The sequence below is a fragment of the Odocoileus virginianus genome, chromosome 6 (assembly GCF_023699985.2).
Source record: "Odocoileus virginianus isolate 20LAN1187 ecotype Illinois chromosome 6, Ovbor_1.2, whole genome shotgun sequence".
Lineage (NCBI taxonomy): Eukaryota > Metazoa > Chordata > Mammalia > Artiodactyla > Cervidae > Odocoileus > Odocoileus virginianus.
The window spans coordinates 63,628,164-63,649,770 of NC_069679.1; the positions used below are offsets into that span (position 1 = coordinate 63,628,164).

Here is a 21,607-nt window from a genome sequence, read left to right on the forward strand (position 1 = left end):
TTCTCCTCCTACCTTCAATCTTTCCCAGCATCAGTCAGTTTTTTGCATCAGGTGGCCAAAGTATTGGAGCTTCAACTTCAGCATCAGTCCTTCCAGTGTATATTCAAGATTGATCTCTTCAGGATTGATGGTTTGACCTTGCAATTCAAGGGACTCTCAAGAGTCTTCTCCAACACCATAGTTCAAAAGCATTAATTATTTGGTGCTCAACTTTCTTTATGTCCAACTCTCACATCCATATGTGACTACTGGGAAAACCATAGCTTTGACTATATGGACCTTTGTCGTCAAAGTAATGTCTCTAGGTTTGCATATGCATGTTACAAAGTAATCCTGTCTATATGTTTGTCATAGCTTTTCTTCCAAGGAGCAAGTGTCTTTTAATTTCATGGCTGCAGTCACTGTCTGCAATGATTTTGAAGGGAAGTCAAGAGAATCCTGGAGGTCAAGTGAAAAGGCCTTTCAATGAGGAGAAGCTATTAGCTGTGTCATATGCTGCCTATTGTTGAAGGAAGGACATGATGGAGATTGGGACATGGGATTAGCAATGTGAAAGTTACTAGGTAGCTTGACAAGCAGTCTTAGAGGAGTGAGTGCCTTACTGGAGTGGATTCAGTAGAGAATTGGAAGAGAGGAAGTAGAGACAGAGAGAGTATCTGATAAAAGCAATTTAGACCTAAGCAAATGGAGTTAGCCCTGCCAGGGTTAATTTGTATGTTAAAACCCTTAGTTCAAATGACTCTTCCTTGTTTTGGGGGGCTTTTTGTACACATTTGCAGTCCCCTTTCTTTTTACCCCCTTGTGCCCTGCCTGAGGGGTTTGCAGTGTTCTGCCATTTGTCTCTCTTATTCTCTCCATATCATCCTTTCTATCCCACCCATGCACACATATTCTCTTTCTTTTTTCTCATATGCATATATACACCCTTTATAAGTGTATTCATCACTGAGAAATGTTACTGCTCATGGTTTTGTATGTCTGTTCTATTTAAAACACAAACTAGTTCTGGAAATGCAGATCCTCCTGAACTCTGTCATAGGAATGTGTGATATTGGCATAAATCTCATGAGGGCAACTTAAAGTTAGTGTGCTCCACGAATTACCCATATTTGTATTGAATCAAAATTGGCCAGTATTGATACTTGGCAGTTAAACTCTTCTCTCTCATGTTCAAGGAGAAAATCGTTAATCAGACTGGATAAGGACCTAGATGAATATGAAGAAGAGAAGAAACACTTGCAAGAAATGGTGAATTCTCTTCCTCAATTCAAAGATGGCAGAGACAAAGCCTTGAGTCAAAGGTGCCAGGACACAGCAGTCTTGTGGGAGAATGCAAAAACCTTGGTCACAGAATGGTAAGGAAAAAAAATTCCTCCACCTGCTAAAATTTTAAAATAGAGAATTAAAAGAAAAACTCTCCCAAATCTGAAAAATTGTCTGTGGCACAGTTAACTTTTTGGAATTTGTATGTTGATAACACAGCCCTTCGGCCTCAAGGAGAGGCCAACTTAAGAGCTTCACACTAAGCTCACTAGGCCAATGTCTGGGGCAAGACCTGGAATCCTAGGTTATGGGCAAATGAATTTAAGAGTTTAGAGGACAAATATATAGTGTATTTATAATTACTATTGCCCCACTTGTATTAGTTTTCTGTTGCTTCTGTAATAAATGACCACAAATGTAGTGGCTTAAAGGCAACATAAACTTATCGTACAGTCTGGAGGTTGGAAGACCTACAATCAAGCTGCGTTCCTTTCTGGAATCTCTAGGAGAGAATCTATTTCCTTGCCTTTTCCCTTTTCTGGAGGCCGCCTGTTATATTCCTTGGCTTGTGTCCCCTTCCACTTTAAGGCTAGCAGAGTAGCATCTTCAGATCTCAATCTCTGTCTTTCTTTCATCTCTGCTTTTGTTATCACATCTCCTTCTGACTCTGACCCTCCTGTCTACATCGTATAAGGGCCTTGTCATTATACTGCACCCATTCAGATAATCCGGGAAAATGTCCCTACTTTAAGCTCCTTAATCTGGTCACATCTGCAGAGTTCCTTTTGCTGTATTTGTAAGGTGTTCGCAGGATCCAGGGATGAGGACGTAGATGTCTTTGGGAGTTGGGGGCATTGCTCTTCCACACCTCTCTACTTGATTGACAGGTGTCAGTCAATTACCACCATCTTTCCTACAGAGCCTGGACAAGGCTCAGAAGTTTTCTTAATTTTGTAGCAGTCAATGCTCACCAGTCCCGGTTGGCAGTGCAGCTGGATGAGTCTACATCGTTATCTTCCTTTCCTTTCTGCCTGAGGGTGGGAGCGGCCGGGAAGGCTGACCATTCTAGGGACCGTACCACTCAAGCCAAGGGTTCCAGTTGGGTTAAGAAGTGGGAGGGACTAGTAAGAGATTCGTGAGCAAGAAGAGAGAGAAATCAAGGTGGTCTTAACCCCCGCCCTTTTCAGCAGAGGCTCTGACCGCTCTTGTGGCTCCCTCTTTGGCTCAGGGCACTTTCCTCTTTCCTCTGGAGGCCAGGTGGTGCCTCTGTTATTGGAAAGGTTAGTCTGTAGGTGCCTTAGCTCCCCTGTGGTTTCCCTTAACTCCATCCTCAGAGGTCCTCCTGCCACAGAACTCCATCTGAGTATGCCTTCTGCTTCCTGCTGGAACCTGAGTATACACTATTCAAGATGAAGCCTGTCTGTGGTGTTTGATCTAGTCCGCTCTTGAATTTTACAGAGGAAAGAAGTGAGGTCCACAGAGCCTGAGTAATTTACTTAAGGTCACATGACTGATTTTACCCAGCCATAAATAGAAACCAGCTGTCTTTTAACTGCCGCAACATCTTTTCTACTTAAGCGTTTTTTTTTTTTTAAAAAGGCTAAAATCTATAATGAGTTGAATTAGACATTGAATCATACTGAATTAACACTGAAACAATATCCAAAAATAATGCTAAAGAGGCATCATTTTCCAAGATATTTTTTAGTTAATGATGAAATCGAGGTGCTGATTCCTTAAGGTTGTGAATCCTATGTTTCTGTCAGGAGCTTACATCTGGTAACTTTTTAATAGTGACCTGGTGAAAATAGTAATCTAGTCCTTATTTAGACCATCCATTTGTCAAATAATTAAATATACCATCATTCTTGGGTTAAATTGTAAAACAATATTATAAACCATGTCTAGAGGAAAAATCCTTCTATAACTTATTAGGTTATTTTTATAGCATACTGCAAAGAGAAAGAATGGTTTTGTAACTTTCAGAAATTTAGTCGTGTTATTTTTTTCATAGCCTTGACCAATGTGAAAGAGTTTTGGAGCTCTTAAAACAGTATCAGAATTTTAAAAGTGTCCTGACAACATTGATTCAAAAAGAAGAGAATGTCATCTCCCTCCAGGCTTCCTACATGGGAAAGGAGAACTTGAAGAAAAGGATAGCAGAGGTGAGTCCAAATTCCAAAGGAAACTTTACACAGCGGCCTCGATTGCAAGCCTGACAATAGAGAGAAGGTTATCAGTGAAATCATTTTCAAAATGTAGTTTAGAAGTAGTTATTAGGGACTCTGTTTTACCACGTATACAAGAATTTATTGAATTTATCCCCAGGGCTTGAAAAAAGTTGGTCCCCAAGTTAATACTGGGTTGCATCTGTTTGGGTTTTGATATTGGTGGTATGGTTCTGTTTGAGCCTGGGCTTGCCCTTGCTGAAAGGTTGGAACAGTCTGTGCACTGACTTTCTACCTAAGAGGAACCTCACCACAGCCTTAAGAGAAGAGTGTACTAGGAAAATCCCTAACATCGGTTGTTAGTGAGTAAACTCCGGGAGTTTGTGATGGACAGGGAGGTCTGGCGTGCTGCGATTCATGGGGTCGCAAAGAGTCGGACACGACTGAGCAACTGAACTGAACTGAACTGAACTGAACTGAGTGGATAAAGAAAAAATTATCTTTTTATTTCTTCGCTTTCTGTAAAGATGTGTGAGCTTATCTCTAAGTTGCTCCATCTGTGTTAATAGCCTTGCCAATCACAACTTTATAGTCTAAGAAGAATTATATTTTTGGACACTAGATGTCATTGTTTTCTATGATTTTATGTGGTTATCAACCAGAGTGGCAGAAGAATGGAGTACTTAGAAAAGAATATGTTACACTGTATTCTTATACACCAGAAAATTACATCTCCTCTTGGTTTTCTGAGTACTCTATACTGAAGTGCTGTCAGAGAGTCAGAGGGATGTGTGAAATATCATCTACTTGATACACCTGGCTGTTAGAAAGCAATTTTATTAAACTTTCCAATGACTGAGAGCAACATTAATGAAGCTTATATACAGACATACTTCGTTTTATTAGACTTCGCTTTATTGTGTCTTTTACAAATTTAAAATCTGTGGCAACCCTTTGTCCAGCAAGTCAATCGATACCATTTTTCCAAAAGCATTTTCTCTTTGTGTCTCTGTATCACATTTTGGTAATTCTCACAGTATTTCAAACCCTTCACCAGCAAAAGTTATGGCTTGCTAAAGATTCAGAGAATGGTCAGAGTTTTTCTTAGCAGTGAAGTATTTTTAAATTAAGGTATGTACATTGTTTAAGACATAATGCTATTGCACACATCATGGACTGCAGTGTAATGGAAACAAAAATTTTAAATGCGTCTGGAAACTAAGATATTCACATGACTTGTGTTATTGCAATGCTTCCTTTACTTCCATGGTCTGGACCCAAACCTGCAAGGTCTCTGAGGTATGCCTGTAGACCAGATTCTTAAGGACAATTCAGTCTTTGTCTAAAACATGTCCCAGTTCACACAGCTACTTTTCTACTCCGCCCCCAGCATCCATTTTCCAGCCTGTGCTCTTGTTTCAGGATCCAGGTCTCTGCCTTAGATACTCACAGATCCTGAGTCCCTGCCTTTCAAACTGACCAGAGAGCAAATCCCTCTTGACTTGCAGCTATTCTTGGTTTGTGCGAATCCTCCCCAGTCCTGAAGTCCTGCCTTTGTCCCATTGAGTGGGATCCTGTTAACAGCAGAAAGCTGCTGCTTTCCTGATTAGGTGAGGTAGCATCTGGAAAGGGCCTGCAGAGTACCTAGTACTTAATCAACCCATTAATGGTACAATATGCTTTCTGGGCAAGTTATTTATCTGACTAATAAAACTTCTTTCTCCCTCAGGCAGTAAGCCCCTCTCCTGGGTGAGTCCTTCTGCTGGGAATCTAGGTTCAGGTCTTGATCCCTCTGCCATAATTAGCCCCTCTAATGGCTATTGTCTTTTTTCCACTTGGGCTGTGTTAAAAAAATTACCATAGACTGTGGGGAGGCTTATAAACAACATAGATTTGTTTTGTATCATTCTGAAGACAGTTCTCACAGTTTATAACATTCTGCCCTTGACCCAAAACATGTACTTCTTACATGTAAAGTTTTTCATTCTTTCCCATAAGCCCTAGAAGTCTTTTTAAAATTAATTTATTTTTAATTGGAGGAATTGCTTTATAATATTGTGTTGGTTTCTGCCATGTATCAACATGAATCAGCCATAGGTATACATATGTAGCCCTAGAAGTCTTAACTTTCTCCAGAAAAGTCCAGCATCTCACCTAAATTAGATATGAGTGAAACTTAAGGTTTGGTTCATTTTGAGGGAAATTCCTCTTGTTTATCTAAAACAGATAGACTGACAGAAATTCCACCAGTAAAGAGGGATTCGTTCAGGATCAACATAGAATTGCATTTTGGGGTCTGCAACTATTGCAGTCATGTGCAGGTCCTCACACAGCAATGAAAGGAGAATGCTTTTATATGGGGGAAAAGGAAGTTGGGCAGCCAGCAGTAAACAGTTCATGGCCTTTCGTTGACTAAGGCCTTGCCGATAAAGGAATCTTTCTTCCTATTGGGCTCTGCTACCCCATCTGGTCTCCTGACTCTGTTTAATTGAGATTTCTGTTTATTCACTTTCGTATACAGTACAGCTTCTGTACAGTATATACAGTTTCAACAAATTATATGCTTTCAAAAATATAGTGGTGGGACAGGTATAGGATAGACATCCACTTCAAAATAGAGGAATAGAAAAGAGGAAAGAATTATTGGGTCCCCCTAGGTAAGTCCAAAACCTAACAAGACAAACAGAAGTAAACCTTAAGTCTTGAGAATAATCCTCTCTGGCTTGATGTTCCACCTACCAGGCCCACTGTGATGGCACAGCCTTACCACCCCCTGCCCCCCACGCCCAGCTTGGCTGGACAGGTTAGCAACTTTCTCTGTAAACAAAGAAATAAAGTAAGGATAGAGGTTAAATAACTTTCCAAAGATTATATGGCTAATAAGTGACAGAATTATTATTTAAGCTCAGCCTGTCTGATTACAAAGTTGTGTTTCAATCATATTATTGTCTTCCCTGACTGAAGACATATTTGAAACGTGTATTGTAGAAGTAAAAAATGGCTAACTTTATACCTCTTTCTAAAGTGTAAAGATTTACTCACAAGAATATCTTGAAATTAATGAAACAAGTAATTATATTTAAGAAATGTATAAATGTCCAGGTTTTTACTGTTAGATTGAGAATCTTATATCTTGCATGGTATCTTTGTATATTTGCTGAAATAATGTATCATTTTGTATGGGAGATATAGAAGTACACTTGCGTTTGATCATTTTCTCTAATGCTTTTTTTTACCTGTCTGGAAAAAGCAAATTGTGGTACCAGCTGTTAATGTAACTCTCTGTTAATTTTGTGATGACTTAGGTATGGTCTTGAGAAAACAGTCGACCTCTGGCATATGTATTTCCATGATACTTTGCACCAGTGGCTGAAATATGATACCACTGAGAACTTTTGTCCTTAAAAACCATAGAAACCTGGATGTTTATCTAGGGTACGGTGCCGAATTTCCACTCTCTTTAATGAAAGGCAGAAGTGCAAAAGTAAGACTGGAAGGCTAGAATGTCAGGGGACTATTAAAGTTTGGGAAATGTTAGAGGTATCTGGTTTCCTTTATTTACTCCTTCCATTCATTGTAGGACAAAACCTGCAGCTCCTGTCAATACTAGAGGTGTCCTCTCCTGCTCTTGCTTTTATCATCACCCACGAATGGCCTGTGTCAGTGTAACAACAAAGCTCTTTGAATGTAATAAAAAACAGGATACATATATATATATGTATATGCATATATATATATATTTTTTTCATTTAATTGAGCAAGTGTCTATTATGCTCAATGTAAAGTGTCCTGAATGGGTAGGAAAAAAAAACACCAGAGTCTACATCTCCGCTCTGCCAAAGTATTAGTCAACTTCAGGTCTGGAGACAGAGACTGCCCAGTTTTGTTTTGTTTTTTTTTTTTCATTTAAAACGTTTAAGTAAATTTAATTTTTTAAATTGAACTTTTAATTTGAAATAATTGTAGATTCCCATACAGTTATAAGACATAATACAGAGAGATCCTGTGTACACTTTACTAAGTTTTCCCAATGGTAATGTCTGGTATAGCTATAGTACAATATTGCAGTCAGATTGCAGACAATGATACAATCAAGAGAAAGAACACTTCCATCACCACATGATACCTGATGTGGTCATCTTATAGCCCTACCATTTCCCTCTTGCTCCCACCTCCTCACAACCACTAATAATGTTCTTCATTTCTGTAATTTTGTCATTGCAAAAAATGTTATATAAATGAAATCATACAGTGCATAACCTTTGTGACCCCATGGACTATACAGTCCATGGCATTCTCCAGGCCAGAATACTGGAGGGGGTAGCCTTTCCCTTCTCCAGGGGATCTTCCCAACCCAGGTTTCCCACATTGCCGGTGGATTCCTTACCAGCTGAGCCACAGGGAAGCCTAAAACACAACCTTTAGGGCTTGGTTATTTTCATTCAGCATAATTTTCTGGAGATTCGTCCAGGCTCTTCCATACATTGATAATTTGTTCTCTTTTCTTGCTGGGTGGGATTCCACAGCTGGTTTAATGGTCACTTCCAAAGGACATCTGGATTGTTTCTAGTTTTGAGCTGTTATAAAGCTTTATACTTCTAAAGCTGCTATAAATATTGGTATAGGGTGTGTGTGTGTGTGTGTGTGTGTGTGTCTTTATTTGTCAGGAATAAATGCCCTGGAGTATAGTTCCTGGGTTGTGTGTTAATTTTTCAAACTGTTTTCCAGAGCGGCTGTACCATTTTACATTCCTACCAGCAATGTATGAGGGGGATCCAGTTTCTGCACATCTTTACCAGCAGTAGACATCTTTTTGTTTTTTCATTTTTATACACATGTAGTGGTATCGCTCTGTGGTTTTCATTGGCATTTTCCTAATTGCTAGTGGTATCAATCAGCTTTTCTTGTGCTCATTTCCCATCTGAATGTCATCTTTGCAGAAATCTCTTTTCATATCTTTTGCTCATTTTCTAATTAGATCATTTTTTCTTTTAACTGTCGAGTTTTGAGAGTTTATATATGTATATATATTCTACACACTGGTCACTTGTCTGATATATGATTTGCAAATATTTCCTCCCAAACTGTATCTTGTCTTTTTACCTCCCTAACAGGGTCTTTGCAAACAAAAGATTAAAATTTTGGTAAAGGTTGGTTTATCAGTTTTTCCTTTCATAGATTGTACTTTTGGTGTCAAAGTCTCAGAATTATTTGCCTGGCACAAGATCCCGAAGATTTTCTCTTATTTCTTTTTCTAGAAGTTTTATGGTGTTATGATTGACATTTAAGTTCGTCATCCATTTTGAATCAGTTTTTGTATAAGGTATGAAACTTTGGTCAAGGCTCATGTTTTTGTTTGTAAATGTCCAGTTGCTCCAGCACCATATGTTGAAAAGATTCCCATTTCTCCCTTAAATTGCTTTTTCATCTTTGTGAGAAATCAGTTGAGTTATTTGTTGGGTTCACTTTGATCTATTGATCTGTGTGTCTGTCCCTCTGCCAATTGATATAATCTTTATTACTGTACCTACGTGATAAGTTTTAAAATCAAGTAAACTTCCCACTTTTTTCTTCTTTTTTCAAATGTATTAGCTATTATAGTTCCCTTATTCCATATAAATTTTAAAATAATCCTGTCTATATCTACAAAAAATGCTACTAGGATTTGATAATAATTGTATTAAACTTGTCCATTGGTTTCAGGAAAATTGATAGTTTTACTATGTTGTCTTCTGATCCTTGAACTTAGTATGTCTGCATTTATCTAGATCTTTGATTTTTTAATTGGCATTTTATAGTTTTCAGCATATAATCACTGTATATGTTTTGTTAGATTTACACCTATTTTATTTTTGAGTAATTGTGGATGATATTATATTAAAAATTTTAGTGTCCATGTATTCATTGTTAGTATAAAGAAATACAGTAGATTTAAAATTTTTTTTCAGATTCTTTTCCATTACAGGTTATTACAAGATGTTGAGTATAGTTCCCCGTGCTGTACTGTAGTACCTTGTTGGTTATCTATTGGTTTTGCTATATAGTAGTGTGTATCTGCTAATCCCTGACTCCTGATTTATCCCTCCCCATTTCCCTTCCCCTTTGGTAACCCTAAGTTTGTTCTCTATGTCTGTGTGTCTGTTTCTGTCTTGTACATAAGTTCATTTGTATAATTTTTTTTGTAGATTTCACATACAAGTAATATCATATGAGATTTGTCTTTTTCTGTTTGACTTACTTCACTTATATGATAATTTCTAGGTCCATCTTGTTGCTGCAAATGGCATTATTTCATTTTTTATAACTGAGTAATATTCCATTGTATATAGGTGCCACATCTTCTTAATCCATTCCTCTGTTGATGGACATTTAGGCTGCTTCTGTGTCTTGGCTATTGTAAATAGTGCTGCAGTAAATATTGGGATGCATATATCTTTTTGAATTTGAGTTTTCTCTGAATATTGTGCATGTCTTTTTCCCTGAGTTTTGGATTTTTTCCCTTTTTTACTTTTTTAAATTATCAAAGTTTGATAACACATTTACAGGAGACTTGGAAAATACAAAACAAAGTTACATACAGTTTCACTATATATTACAACTGAGAAATGCAATCTATTTTTATATGTTTATCTTGTATCCTGTGACCTTCCTGAACCAACATATCAGTTCTAGGGCTGTTTTTGTAGATTCTGTGGGCTTTCTGACACAGATAATCATGTTGTCCACAAATAAAGACAATTTCATGGCACCCGAAATAGAGGCTTCCTTGTTACTGGTTGAGGGTGGGCATTCTCGATTTCCGCAAGGTTCCACTGCTGCCTCCCTGGATCCTCTTTACAGCTCCTTATGGAGCCATCCCTGACATCATGAGTGTGCATGCGTGTGTGTGTGTGTGTGACTCCTCAGCAGGAATGAAAGTCTGAGCTCTGCTTGGCCTTCTTTCTCCTGGCTGGGGGACAGTGGGGCTCCTGTTACTACCTGGAGATGGTGGTGATCTAGGCTCTCTGCTTGACCTTTGCTGGTACAGGATGGGGTTGGGCCACGTGTTTTCTAAGGTATTTTGCTCCAGTGGGTATTTCCTAAAAGTTTTCTGTTTTGCTGCGTTGTCCTATTCCTGGTTCTTTGGCTGAAGAGAAAAGATTTTTCTTGGTCTGTACACATGGATATTGCCAGGTTCTGACTTCTCCAGCACACACTCTGGGATATGCAAGGGAAAAGGAAAATTCAGGGAACTCATCACCCGGCTGGCTTCAGGAGCTGATACCCCCAGCCATACTCCCTCCTTTATCTCCTCACTTTTTAGTTTTAAGTCTGTTTTGTAGGTGATGTCCAGGGTTTTTAGTTGTACTTAATGGGAATAAGGAAAATTATGTTCACTGCATATTCCCAGAAATGGAAGTCCCGTCCCCCATGAGGATATAATTTTTAGTATTTTATTTATGAGAAATCACTATTTTCAAGTTTTATATAATCATTAAAAATGCTTGTGTAAGCTTGGTAAATTGAGTGGAAACATTAGAATTGCATTACTCAATGCTCAAATTTTATTTTGTAATTTAAAATCATTGGCCTTTTGATAGTGTTTCACCTTCTATGTTAGAAATGATGTGGGAGTTAAAATCATGAAAGATTAAACTAGAAGTCATATTATTGATGTTTTAGAGCTTTGTCTGTTTTAATCAGATGAGCACTTAGGTTCTTCAAAATTACAAAAATGGTTCCTACTGGAGCAGTCTAGGAGCTGTCATTTTTCAGACCACTGAATAGAGGTGACTTTTTTGGTAGAATATTATTTCATTTGACTAGAAACATAGTTTTAGACTATTATAAATATTTCATCATGCAGAGTGGGACGAGGAATTTGGGTGTAGGATTATTATTAAACCAGAAGTTCAGGATTCTAATAATTTTTTGTTGAAAACTGGAACAATAAGCCTTACCGGTTTGTGTCAGTATATCAAAACAGGTTTCATATCACTTTTACAGATTGAAGTTGTTAAAGAAGAATTTAATGAACACTTAGAAGTTGTAGACAAGATTAACCAGATCTGCAAAAATCTGCAGTTTCATCTAAATAAAATGAGAACTTTTGAAGAGCCTCCTTTTGAGAAGGAAGCTAATATTATTGTGGATAGATGGCTTGATGTAAGTGATAATTTGATTGACTAGAAATTCTGCTTTATAACAATTAGATTGATCTTTTATTTTGCATCTTTAATGTTTTTATCTAATTACAAAGTTCAAAAGTACTTATTATAAAAAATGTTCAAATAATATAAAATTTATTACTTAGGATTTAACTTTACCCCAGAGTTAGGTACTACTAAGAAATGGGTCCATACTCTAAGATCTACAAGTGCATACTCAACTTATTTAAAATAAACTAGTTAATATATTACTCATCTATGCAGGTTATTGATGTTCAGCTTTGTATTTATTTACTAATTTTTGGTTGAGTAGTAATGATACTTTATGAATTACAAATTAAGAATTTGTATATTTTGAGCTGGATTTTTGAAAGCTTCTTTTATTATTGTGGTGTAGATATGAGGAAGACTATTTCTTTCAGTTGTTTATAAACTGCAGCAAATCAGCTAAGTTATTTTTATAGAATAATGAACTACATGGTATATTAAAGCAAACTTTTTATTGATAAATAAAGCAAATAATTTAGCAAATAAAGGTAATCTAAAATTTTATCTTAAAGTTGTGTTTTATTGAAACAGTGGTTCTTATACTTTTTAGCATTCAATGCATTATTTTTATTTTTTAATTATGGCAGATAAATGAGAAGACAGAGGACTACTATGAAAATCTTGGTCGAGCTCTAGCTTTATGGGACAAACTTTTTTACTTAAAAAATGGAATTGATGAGTGGACTGAAAAGGTCCTTCAAGAATTGGAATTACATCAACTGACTGAAGAGGAAACAGAAAAACTGAAGGTAATTGAGCAGAAATAGAACATATGTCCTTTTTATAGACATTGGCATTTTACTATCAAGTTTGCTTTCTTGAAGAGGGATAGAGAAGTCACAAAGAAATCTTTTCTTTCTTTCCTTATTCCTCAAAGGAGACCTGAATTCCATTGTCTTCTTTGTGGTAATCCAGGAAGATGTTAGCAGGTATTAATGTGTGTTCATAGACAACCTGGAGGTTCATAGGTAAAAGTGACCTTGGGGATGGGTCAAGTGTGTGGCAGCTTGAAGTAGGATCTTAGTTCTATGGCTGGGAATGAACCTGTGCTATAGTAGTGAGGGCGCTGTATCTTAACTACTAGACCACCAGCAACTAGTGACTAGAAGCTACGCTCTGGCTCTTGTGTTTTTTGGAAAAGAATTTCAACAAAGAGACATAAAATAGTGAAACAGGTAGCTGTCTCTTTATTAAGAGAAAAGTATATATGGATAGGCACATGGATGGCCTCAGAGGAAGAGATGAAGAGAGTCGTGCAGTTATATGTGGTTCAATGTAATATAAAAATGTATGTATGCATGCATGATGACTTTACAATATACCAAGTCTGATGCTTCAAATCTTTTTTTCTCTAATTTTGGTCACTTTATTCACTTTTAAGTTCATATATCCATTTTTATACTTTTGGAAAAGACTTTCAAAATGTGTTATTGCCAGAGTGTTTCACTCAGTTATAACATATGCCTGACTCATGAAGACACTTAGTTTTGTATCTCCCAGGACTCTGTCAAAAATAAAGTGGTTAGGGAAAATTCAAAACTCTTTTAGTTGCTAAATATTTTCAGTAGCAATCATGGGTACCAGAAAATAAAGTATAAAATAAAAATATATTTTTTATTGACATTGTGTGTTTTAGGAAGAGTTACAAGTCCATGAACAAAAACCTTCAGAATTTTCTAAAAGAGTGGCTAAAATACAGTTCCTGCTTCAAAGCAGTGAAATACCTCTTGAATTACAGGTAAGAGAATTTTTGTTTTAAAATTGCAACTTAAAATGCTCTCTATCCTCGATAGTAATATTTATAAACCAGAATTCTAAAACTTAAACCTAAAATAAAAACAGGGTCATTATTTGGTTCACCTTTATTCGTGTCCAACCAAATTTTTAACAGTCAGCACAATTTATTATATTTGTTGCAATTTAGAATGAGTAATTTTTTGCATTGTTTTATTCTCAATTCACTTATTTCATGGACCTCTTGTGTGGAAGGGGAGATGTTACTGTGCTCCCATGTAAAGTTACTGTGCTCCCATGTAAAGTAACAAAGGTTTCCTCATAAGTATTCTTGGGCATAGGAGGGAGTAATATGGGTCAATGATTCCAGGTTTATTAGTTGCTAGACAGAAAAACAGAGAGATTGCCCCAACTGTGATTTTCTGTGTATGGAGAGATTTGTTAGACTTTTACTTAAATCAAAATGCAAAAGTGCCCGAACATGAGCTCTGGAGTCAAACTTTCTGGGGGAGGGCCTTGCTCTGCAACCTGCCAACTTTGTGGTCTTGGGCAAGTTGCTTATCCTTCTCAAGCCTGAATTTTGTATATAAAATAACTTACCATGATTCTGTGTACATAATAAACAGTAAATTCTGGCTATTTACTTTTTTATATATATGTTTTAATATTATTTTCCAATGAGCACCATGAGATAGTGCCTCAACTGGTATGCTAAATAAAGCTTGTTTCAAGGGGAAGAATTCAGTTACTCTCTTAGAAAAAAATTAGAATGTCAATTTCAGTTTTTCATGTTACTCTTTTTTTTTTAACAGCAATATTTAAACTGTTGTATCATCATGTAGAACAAGGAAAAATCAGAGAGATGATTTCACATTGAAATGAACAAAGTTTCAACTCGTTCTTCAGCAATGCAGTTGTCTTAAAATCTAGTTAAATCAAATCTGTGACAGTACTTCACATGTTTCATAATTTCAGGTCATGGAGTCTTCTATTTTGAACAAGATAGAACATGTGAAAATGCGTTTAACAGGAGGATCCAACTGTGGTGCGATCAGTGGCAGCACAGCTGAGCTAAGGGAGGATCTCGACCAGGCCAAGACCCAGATTGGAATGACTGAGTCTCTCTTAAATGCCTTGTCTCCTTCCGACAGCTTGGAGATCTTTACTAAACTAGAGGTACTTGCTAGCTGCTTCTCTTCTGTGGCTCAGATTTATTTTCACACTTATTTCTGGTGGTCTTATTCTTTTGAAACTAATACCATGGACAGAGGACCCTGGTGGGCTACAGTTCATATTAAATATCAAATAATTATTGCCCACAAAGGAATTAAAAGGTGAGTGAGTTAGTGAGAGTTGCTGAGTTGTGTCTGACTCTCTGATCCCATGGACAGTAGTTCACCAGCGTCCTCTGTCCATTGAATTCTTCAGGCAAGAACACTGGAGTGGGTTGCTATTTCCTTCTCTAGTTAAAAGGTGAAACTGTAAAATACATTTATTGGGGCTTTCCTGGTGGCTTAGACGGTAAAGAATCTGACTGTGATGTGGGAGACCTGGGTTCGATCCCTGGTTTGGGAAGATCCCCTGGAGAAGGGAATGGCTTCCTGTCTGGAGAATCCCATGGGCAGAGGAGCCTGGTGGGCTATAGTTCATGGGATCACGAAAGTCAGACTTGACTGAGTGACTAAGCACATACATTTATTATCCAAGAGAAAGCAGGTCCACCCAGTAACAAATTATCTAGGTTTTAATAGAAACAATGTATACCTAATATTCTGTGTGTAATTGAGCCCGTTTTAAGTATTGGTTGTTTGTTTGTTTATATATTTAGGAGATTCAACAACAAATTCTACAGCAGAAGCACAGTATGATATTACTTGAGAATCAAATAGGTTGTCTGACTCCTGAACTCTCTGAATTAAAAAAGCAATATGAAAGTGTCAGTGATTTATTTAATACCAAAAAAAGTGTTTTGCAAGATCACTTTTCTAAGTTACTGAATGGTGAGTGCAATGCTTCCTTACTGTTTCTGGGAATATTGAAAAGTGAATAGGTACTGTGAACACAAGGGCTAATTAATCTAAGCTTCACTTAGAGATGATGGTTGCACAGAGCCTATTTAAGGAAATAATATTCAGATGAATCTTTTGGGAGCAAACACCACTGATGTATGCCTATTATAAAAGACATCTCTTTTGTTCAAGTCCCAGATCTTTATTTCATGAAGGGGAGGCACCTGGGTCCTAGTGTTTGACCTGCCCACTGTGGTCAGAGTCTGGGGAGATGCCTGTGAGCAGGCTGCCCTTGTAGGTTTCTGTGTGTGTCTTGTATGATTGGAAAGGAGGTTTGGTATAGAAAATATGCCGCAATTATTGTGTAGTTTCTTTTAACCCTCAAAATTACGTTTTAGTTTATTATCATTTTACAGTGGCTTGTACCTATGGTATGGGGAGCAAGTTTCAGAATCTCTCAATTTAACAAGGTAGGTGAAGTCGTCTTTGAATAAATACAGCTTCCCTTGTTTTTTCCTACAGATCAGTGCAAGAACTTTAATGACTGGTTTGGCAGCATTAAAATGAACCTTAAGGAGTGTTTTGAACCATCAGAAACGAAAAAGAGTGTGGAGCAAAAACTACAAAAACTTTCTGTAAGAAGACATATATAAATTTCATTCAAAATTTATCAAAATTAAAATACTGGAGGCAGAACTGTATATAAGTAGATAGAATAATAGTTATTTTGACTTAGTAATTTCCGTACATAAAGGTAATATTTACAAAAAAAATCTGACCTTTTCTCAAATATTTTGACACTCTATGTTTACTGGGTAAAGTTGGAAGTGACTTAAACAGAAAATAGTTTTCACAACTTTTCTAAGATGCTGTTTAACTTTAATGTTTGCAGGTAAATTCAGTTGTGTTGAAATCATATTTGAAAAAGAAATAAAGGCTTTACTTAATTTGGCTCCACTCAATTTCCTATAACAGATTGCTTGACTTTTTATAGAATCTCTTCTCAGCCATATTTTTTCTAAAAATTGTAATTGAATTTTAATATACTGCTGATGGGAGTGAAGTAGAAAGTAGCCTGAGATAAGAGGCATTAATAGAACATTTAAAATGTGTATGGCACCCTCAATTCTTGATCACTTTATGGTAGATTATCAAGTATTTTAGGTGATAAGTTATGCTCTTCAGCTTATTGATGGCATTAATTGTCACCCGTATATTCCTTGCTTTGGTGATAACCATTCTTTATCGACAGAATCATTTTTCGTCTCTTTTTTTCATTTAGAGCTTCAACTTTTTTCTTTTCTTTAAATTTGCTCATTCCATGGGTCTCAGCAATTGATACTCAAACATTGAAACCCAGATGTTGAAATAAAATTCTGATTTTGACAAAGTTGAGTAGAGAATAGGCTGTCTGGTTTTACATATTGATTGCCAGAAAGGTGCAAGTATTTAGAAGTTGAATGGAATGTGGCTTTCCCGGTCTCTCTCCCACTGACCCACACAGTGGCATCATTTTGCTTGATGTAATTCCTAGAGAGTCAGATGCAAATACCAATGTACACACACAGTCTGGAACTAATAATCTTTTGATCATTTGCCATTGGAGTTAGCTGCATCTCCATCGCTCTTCTTTTACAGAGGAAGTTATGAAGATGGCTTGTCTGTGTACTGTCTTGGAAAAGTATCACTGGGGTGACAGGGACCACACTGAGGCTTGCTTGTAGAATATAATTCACTTTTTGTCTTTCTTAAGGATTTCTTGACTCTTGAAGGAAGAGGCAGTGAAATCCAGCAAGTGGGAACTGTATTGAATCATGTGAAAAAACATCTGCCCAAAGCACCTGTTAAGAAGCTTAACAGTTGGATCGTGAGTCAAGAAGTTGAATTAGAAAAAATGGAGTCCATATGCCAGGCACGAGCGAGGGAGCTGGATGAGTGCATGCAGCAGCTGCTGAGGTAGGAAGTAGAGGTGATCTTTCATAGTGAACTTACTATGAAAGTTTACTCATATCAACTCTTCATGTGTACTCTGCCTCAGTACAGCTAGCAGTGGGATACATATGCACATGACTTTCGAAAATAAAATATGTACTTTCAAACCTGTGTTTGACACTAGGGATACAGAGGTTTGAAGAATTCTTCAAATTATGGCAAAGGTTCAGGGGAGAGCCCACAAATATTTTCTGTTTGTTTCTTATTCTTTATGATATATCTCATACTCATGCTCATCGCTAAGTCATGTTCGACTTTTTGTGACCCCAGGGACCTTAGCCCGCCAGGTTCCTCTGTCCATGGAATTCTCCAGGCATGAATGCTAGAGTGTGTTACCATTTCCTCCTCTAGGGGATATTCCTGACCCAGGGATCAAACCCAAGTCTCCCACATTGGCAGGTGGATTCTTTACTACTCAGTCACCTGGGAAGCTTATGATATATATTTATGGCTTATTAGAATTTCACTATAATACATGCTGTTATTATACAGATTTTAATGTTGTAATTTTGCCTCTAAATTTGTTATTTATAACATTATTTTGTATATAATGTTACAAAGTTTTTTTTATAAAGAATAATTTAAAAAAAGTAAAAAACCTGGTTGGTTTACAAGATTTGTGCCAGTCTTTTCTTCAGATAGACACCTTTTGCTGATTTCATATTATAACATGTGTGATGTTGTTTTAGACTCCAGAATGACCACAGAAACCTGAGTAAGTGGTTGACCAATCAAGAAGAAATATGGAAAGAAATGGAAGGAACACAAGAGAAAACTGAGCTATTTTGCCAAGCTCTAGCTAAAAAGAGGTATGGCTGATCTTGCACAAAATGTGTTTCTTGGGGATATGGTTTCTGAAGGTGTGTCATGGCTCCTATAATCTTCCAATGATATTTGGAATTTACAGGGAACAATTCGAATCCATGGCCCAGTTGAACAACTCTGTGAAGCAATATGGGATTACTGAGGAAGAAGAAATAGTAACGGAATCAACACATTTGATTGATAGATACCAGACATTATTGAGACAAATATGTGAAATTGACAAAGAGGATAAGTTACCTCCTGCCGAGGACCAGAGTTTTAGTGATCTTGCACATGATGTAATTCATTGGATAACAGGGATTAAAGAGTCCCTTATGGTTTTGAATTCATCTGAAGGCAAAATGCCACTTGAGGAAAGAATCCATAAAATAAAGGTATAATTGTGGAAACTAAATGTTAGAGGTCAGGATGAACTCCAATTTTTAAAAGATTTAGAGGAAAATTGCAGAGATTTGTTTGTTAATGGAAAATTCGGTCACTGTGGATTGGGTGAGAAATTCAGATGACTGAGCTTACAAAAGAGAAGGGCTGTGATGGATCTAAAATTATTTTAATGCATATAGAAAGGAAAGGTATATCCTCTCTTTGTGAGAAGAGTGCACAGTTATTATCTATCTTCACTGAGGGCAGATATGAAATAAAGGCTACAAATTAGAACTGCAGCAGGTAGGAGTCTGCTAGGAAGTTAAAAGAATAGATGTCAGTACATCAGAGGCATTGGCAATATCAAAGTCAGGACTGGAGAAGAGCTCATTTTCAGAGTGGATATGTACGGTTCCTAAAGGGTATTAGATCCTGAGTGGGTTGAGTATTTCCTGGTTTATCAGATACTAACTGTGGAGGAAGTTAATGGTCAAGTTTCAAGAAGGGTTAGTTTGACGTACAGAAGCAATCAGAATTGTTTGGGATCACATCTGAAAGGTTTTTCAGAGAAGGTGAATCTGAAGTAGTGTTTCCAAGAAGAGAGGAACTTTACTGGGGCAAAAGAGGAAAATCAAAGTACAGGGAATGAGAATTAATTATGTTGTGCTGGAGAAACAGGAGTTGGCCTGTGACACTGTGCATTTTCCTATAGGAAGCCGGATACCCATTCTTAGGTGTATAGAGGCTTCTTGTTCAGGTTGTTTCCCCAACTCTTTATTTATAAATAATGGTGCAGGTTGGAAGGAGGATTTGCCAGGGATTTTTTTTGTACATAATTTCTTTAAGTACAATTGAGAATCGAGAAGAGAGTAGGTAACGTGACAGATGTTTACTGAGAAGCAGTTTGATACAATGTGAAGGATATCTTTGTATTTGGGGCATATGTAAAAGTGAAAAGGAAATTTTGAAATCTACTCCACAGTTAGAATCTCTGAATGATGTTTGTAAGTAGAAAGATATCATATGTAATCCCCAAGTAGTATGAATGAGATTTTAAGATCATTTTTATTTAATTTAGGAAATCATTTTACTAAAACCTGAAGGGGATGCTAAAATACAGACCATCATGAGTCAGGCTGAGAGCAGCCAGGCTCCAGTGGTTCCAAAGACCCTCACTGATATCAGGAACCAGTGGGATAACACACTCCATTTGGCCAACACATATCTAAGGTAAAGGGCATGCCTTCACCATTTTCATGATTTTTCATTTCACAGTGAAGCCATAACAAGTGTGTTTTGTCTACCTTCTGGATGTAGATATAATATATCTGTTGGAGAGAAAGTAATGTCAGGGACAACCATAGTGTTGAGGCAGAAACCGAGACTAGTTCTCTGGATCAGACATGAAACTCGCTGTCATAACTCCGTTTACTTTGGCTGGTGCATCAACCCACTGTTGGTAACAAATTAACATTGTCTATCATTCCACCTTCAATAACCTCCTCCTGTACCAAACCTCCTGTCCCCAGACAACCTCAGTGTTTACATTACTATAGGATAATTTATGCTTTTAAATATATATGCTAAGAGAAAGATTGATAAATGTCTGAATTACGTGGACATAATTCTGGTGAAAATTCTTAACTCCTTTCATATCAAATCATGATACATTTAATATTCAGTGGAAATGTAAATTTCATATTTTTATAATGAAGCAGTCAGATCAAAATTAAAATCAAGCTGTAGGAAACATAAGCTAGTTAGTTGGCCAATATACTGCTTGCTTATTTGTTTTACTTAAATGAAAAAGAAAAACATAGAATAATTATATTTAAACATAATAAAAACTGGAATAGTTTGAAATCTAAATTATTAAACATTTTTCCTCAGATAAAATTATATAATGAAAACAATGGTTTTTTAAAGTCATACTACAACTAATTTTTATCTTGATTTCTGAGTTAAACTTAGGACCATTTAGGATGTTACAATGCCAAAGAAGTCTCCAGGAATGATGTACAGTAGTGTTGTTTTAATGCTTTTTATAATAATGCATGTTGTATTATATGATGCAAAATGCTGTTTTGTTTTGTTGTGTCATTTCATTTATAAACTATTTTGTAAAATTTAGCCATCAAGAAAAGCTTCTACTAGAAGGCGAGAAGTATTTGCAAAGTAAGGAGGATCTGAGATTAATGCTCACAGAACTAAAAAAGAAACAAGAAGTGGGCTTTGCTCTGCAACCTGGTTTGCAGGAGAAGAAAGCTCAATTAAAAATTTATAAAAAGTTCCTCCAGAAAGCACAGGATTTGACATTCTTACTAGAGGAGTTAAAATCTCAAGGAAATTACCTCTTAGAGTGCACTAAAAATCCCAACTTTAGTGAAGAACCGTGGCTGGAAATCAAGCATCTACATGAGAGTCTTCTTCAACAACTACAGGTGAAATGCTCAAAACAAAACTTTAAGTGATTGTCTTCAGTATGCATAATTATGTACTATTTGTGTATGGGACCATTTTTTAGTTCTTTTGGAAAATCCAAAGCTTAGATACAAATACTAGCTCCACAAAATGGAGGAATCAATTTGGTCAGTTTTGCTAGAGAAATCTAGTGTGTGTTATTTGATGATAGTGTTATCTCCTGTCATCAAAGTTCTCCTCTTCAGGGATTGGAAGGTTTCAAGTTTTTTTTTCCAGGCCCTCCACAGTGAAAATGTGGAGTCCTAACCACTGGACTGCCAGGGAATTCCCTTAGGCATTTTTATGTAGGTGATAGTGTCAAAATTGTCCATGCACCATCCATCCATCCATCCATCCATCCATCCCATCCATTAGTCTATCATTGCATTCATCCATCTATCCATCCACACATCCATCTGTCATCTATTGTGATAGTTGTATGCATTATTCTGTATAAACTTTATCAGGTTTCTCCCTTGAGTCTTTCCACATGATCTACAATAAAAGAATTAAGAAGTAAAATGTCATTTTGTCATGAAGCATAGTATTATCTTAAGAGAATTATTTATATTCTTTGCACTCTGAAAGTTGGATTCAG

At 36.7% G+C, this 21,607-nt stretch overlaps 1 protein-coding gene across 9 annotated transcripts in view; it reads left to right on the plus strand.

Moving 5' to 3' along the window:
- SYNE2 (spectrin repeat containing nuclear envelope protein 2) overlaps nucleotides 1-21,607 on the plus strand; it is a 316,121-nt gene that overhangs the window by 130,708 nt on the left and 163,806 nt on the right. For all 9 annotated transcript variants that reach the window (XM_070469450.1, XM_070469452.1, XM_070469451.1 and 6 more), the window contains exons 31-43: nucleotides 1,176-1,355; nucleotides 3,278-3,428; nucleotides 11,418-11,576; nucleotides 12,214-12,375; nucleotides 13,263-13,364; nucleotides 14,336-14,536; nucleotides 15,189-15,360; nucleotides 15,892-16,004; nucleotides 17,123-17,325; nucleotides 18,051-18,170; nucleotides 18,269-18,560; nucleotides 19,628-19,779; nucleotides 20,681-20,990. In XM_070469450.1, the coding sequence (XP_070325551.1) occupies nucleotides 1,176-1,355; nucleotides 3,278-3,428; nucleotides 11,418-11,576; nucleotides 12,214-12,375; nucleotides 13,263-13,364; nucleotides 14,336-14,536; nucleotides 15,189-15,360; nucleotides 15,892-16,004; nucleotides 17,123-17,325; nucleotides 18,051-18,170; nucleotides 18,269-18,560; nucleotides 19,628-19,779; nucleotides 20,681-20,990 (2,317 nt within the window). The remainder of the gene's footprint in view (nucleotides 1-1,175; nucleotides 1,356-3,277; nucleotides 3,429-11,417; nucleotides 11,577-12,213; nucleotides 12,376-13,262; nucleotides 13,365-14,335; nucleotides 14,537-15,188; nucleotides 15,361-15,891; nucleotides 16,005-17,122; nucleotides 17,326-18,050; nucleotides 18,171-18,268; nucleotides 18,561-19,627; nucleotides 19,780-20,680; nucleotides 20,991-21,607) is intronic.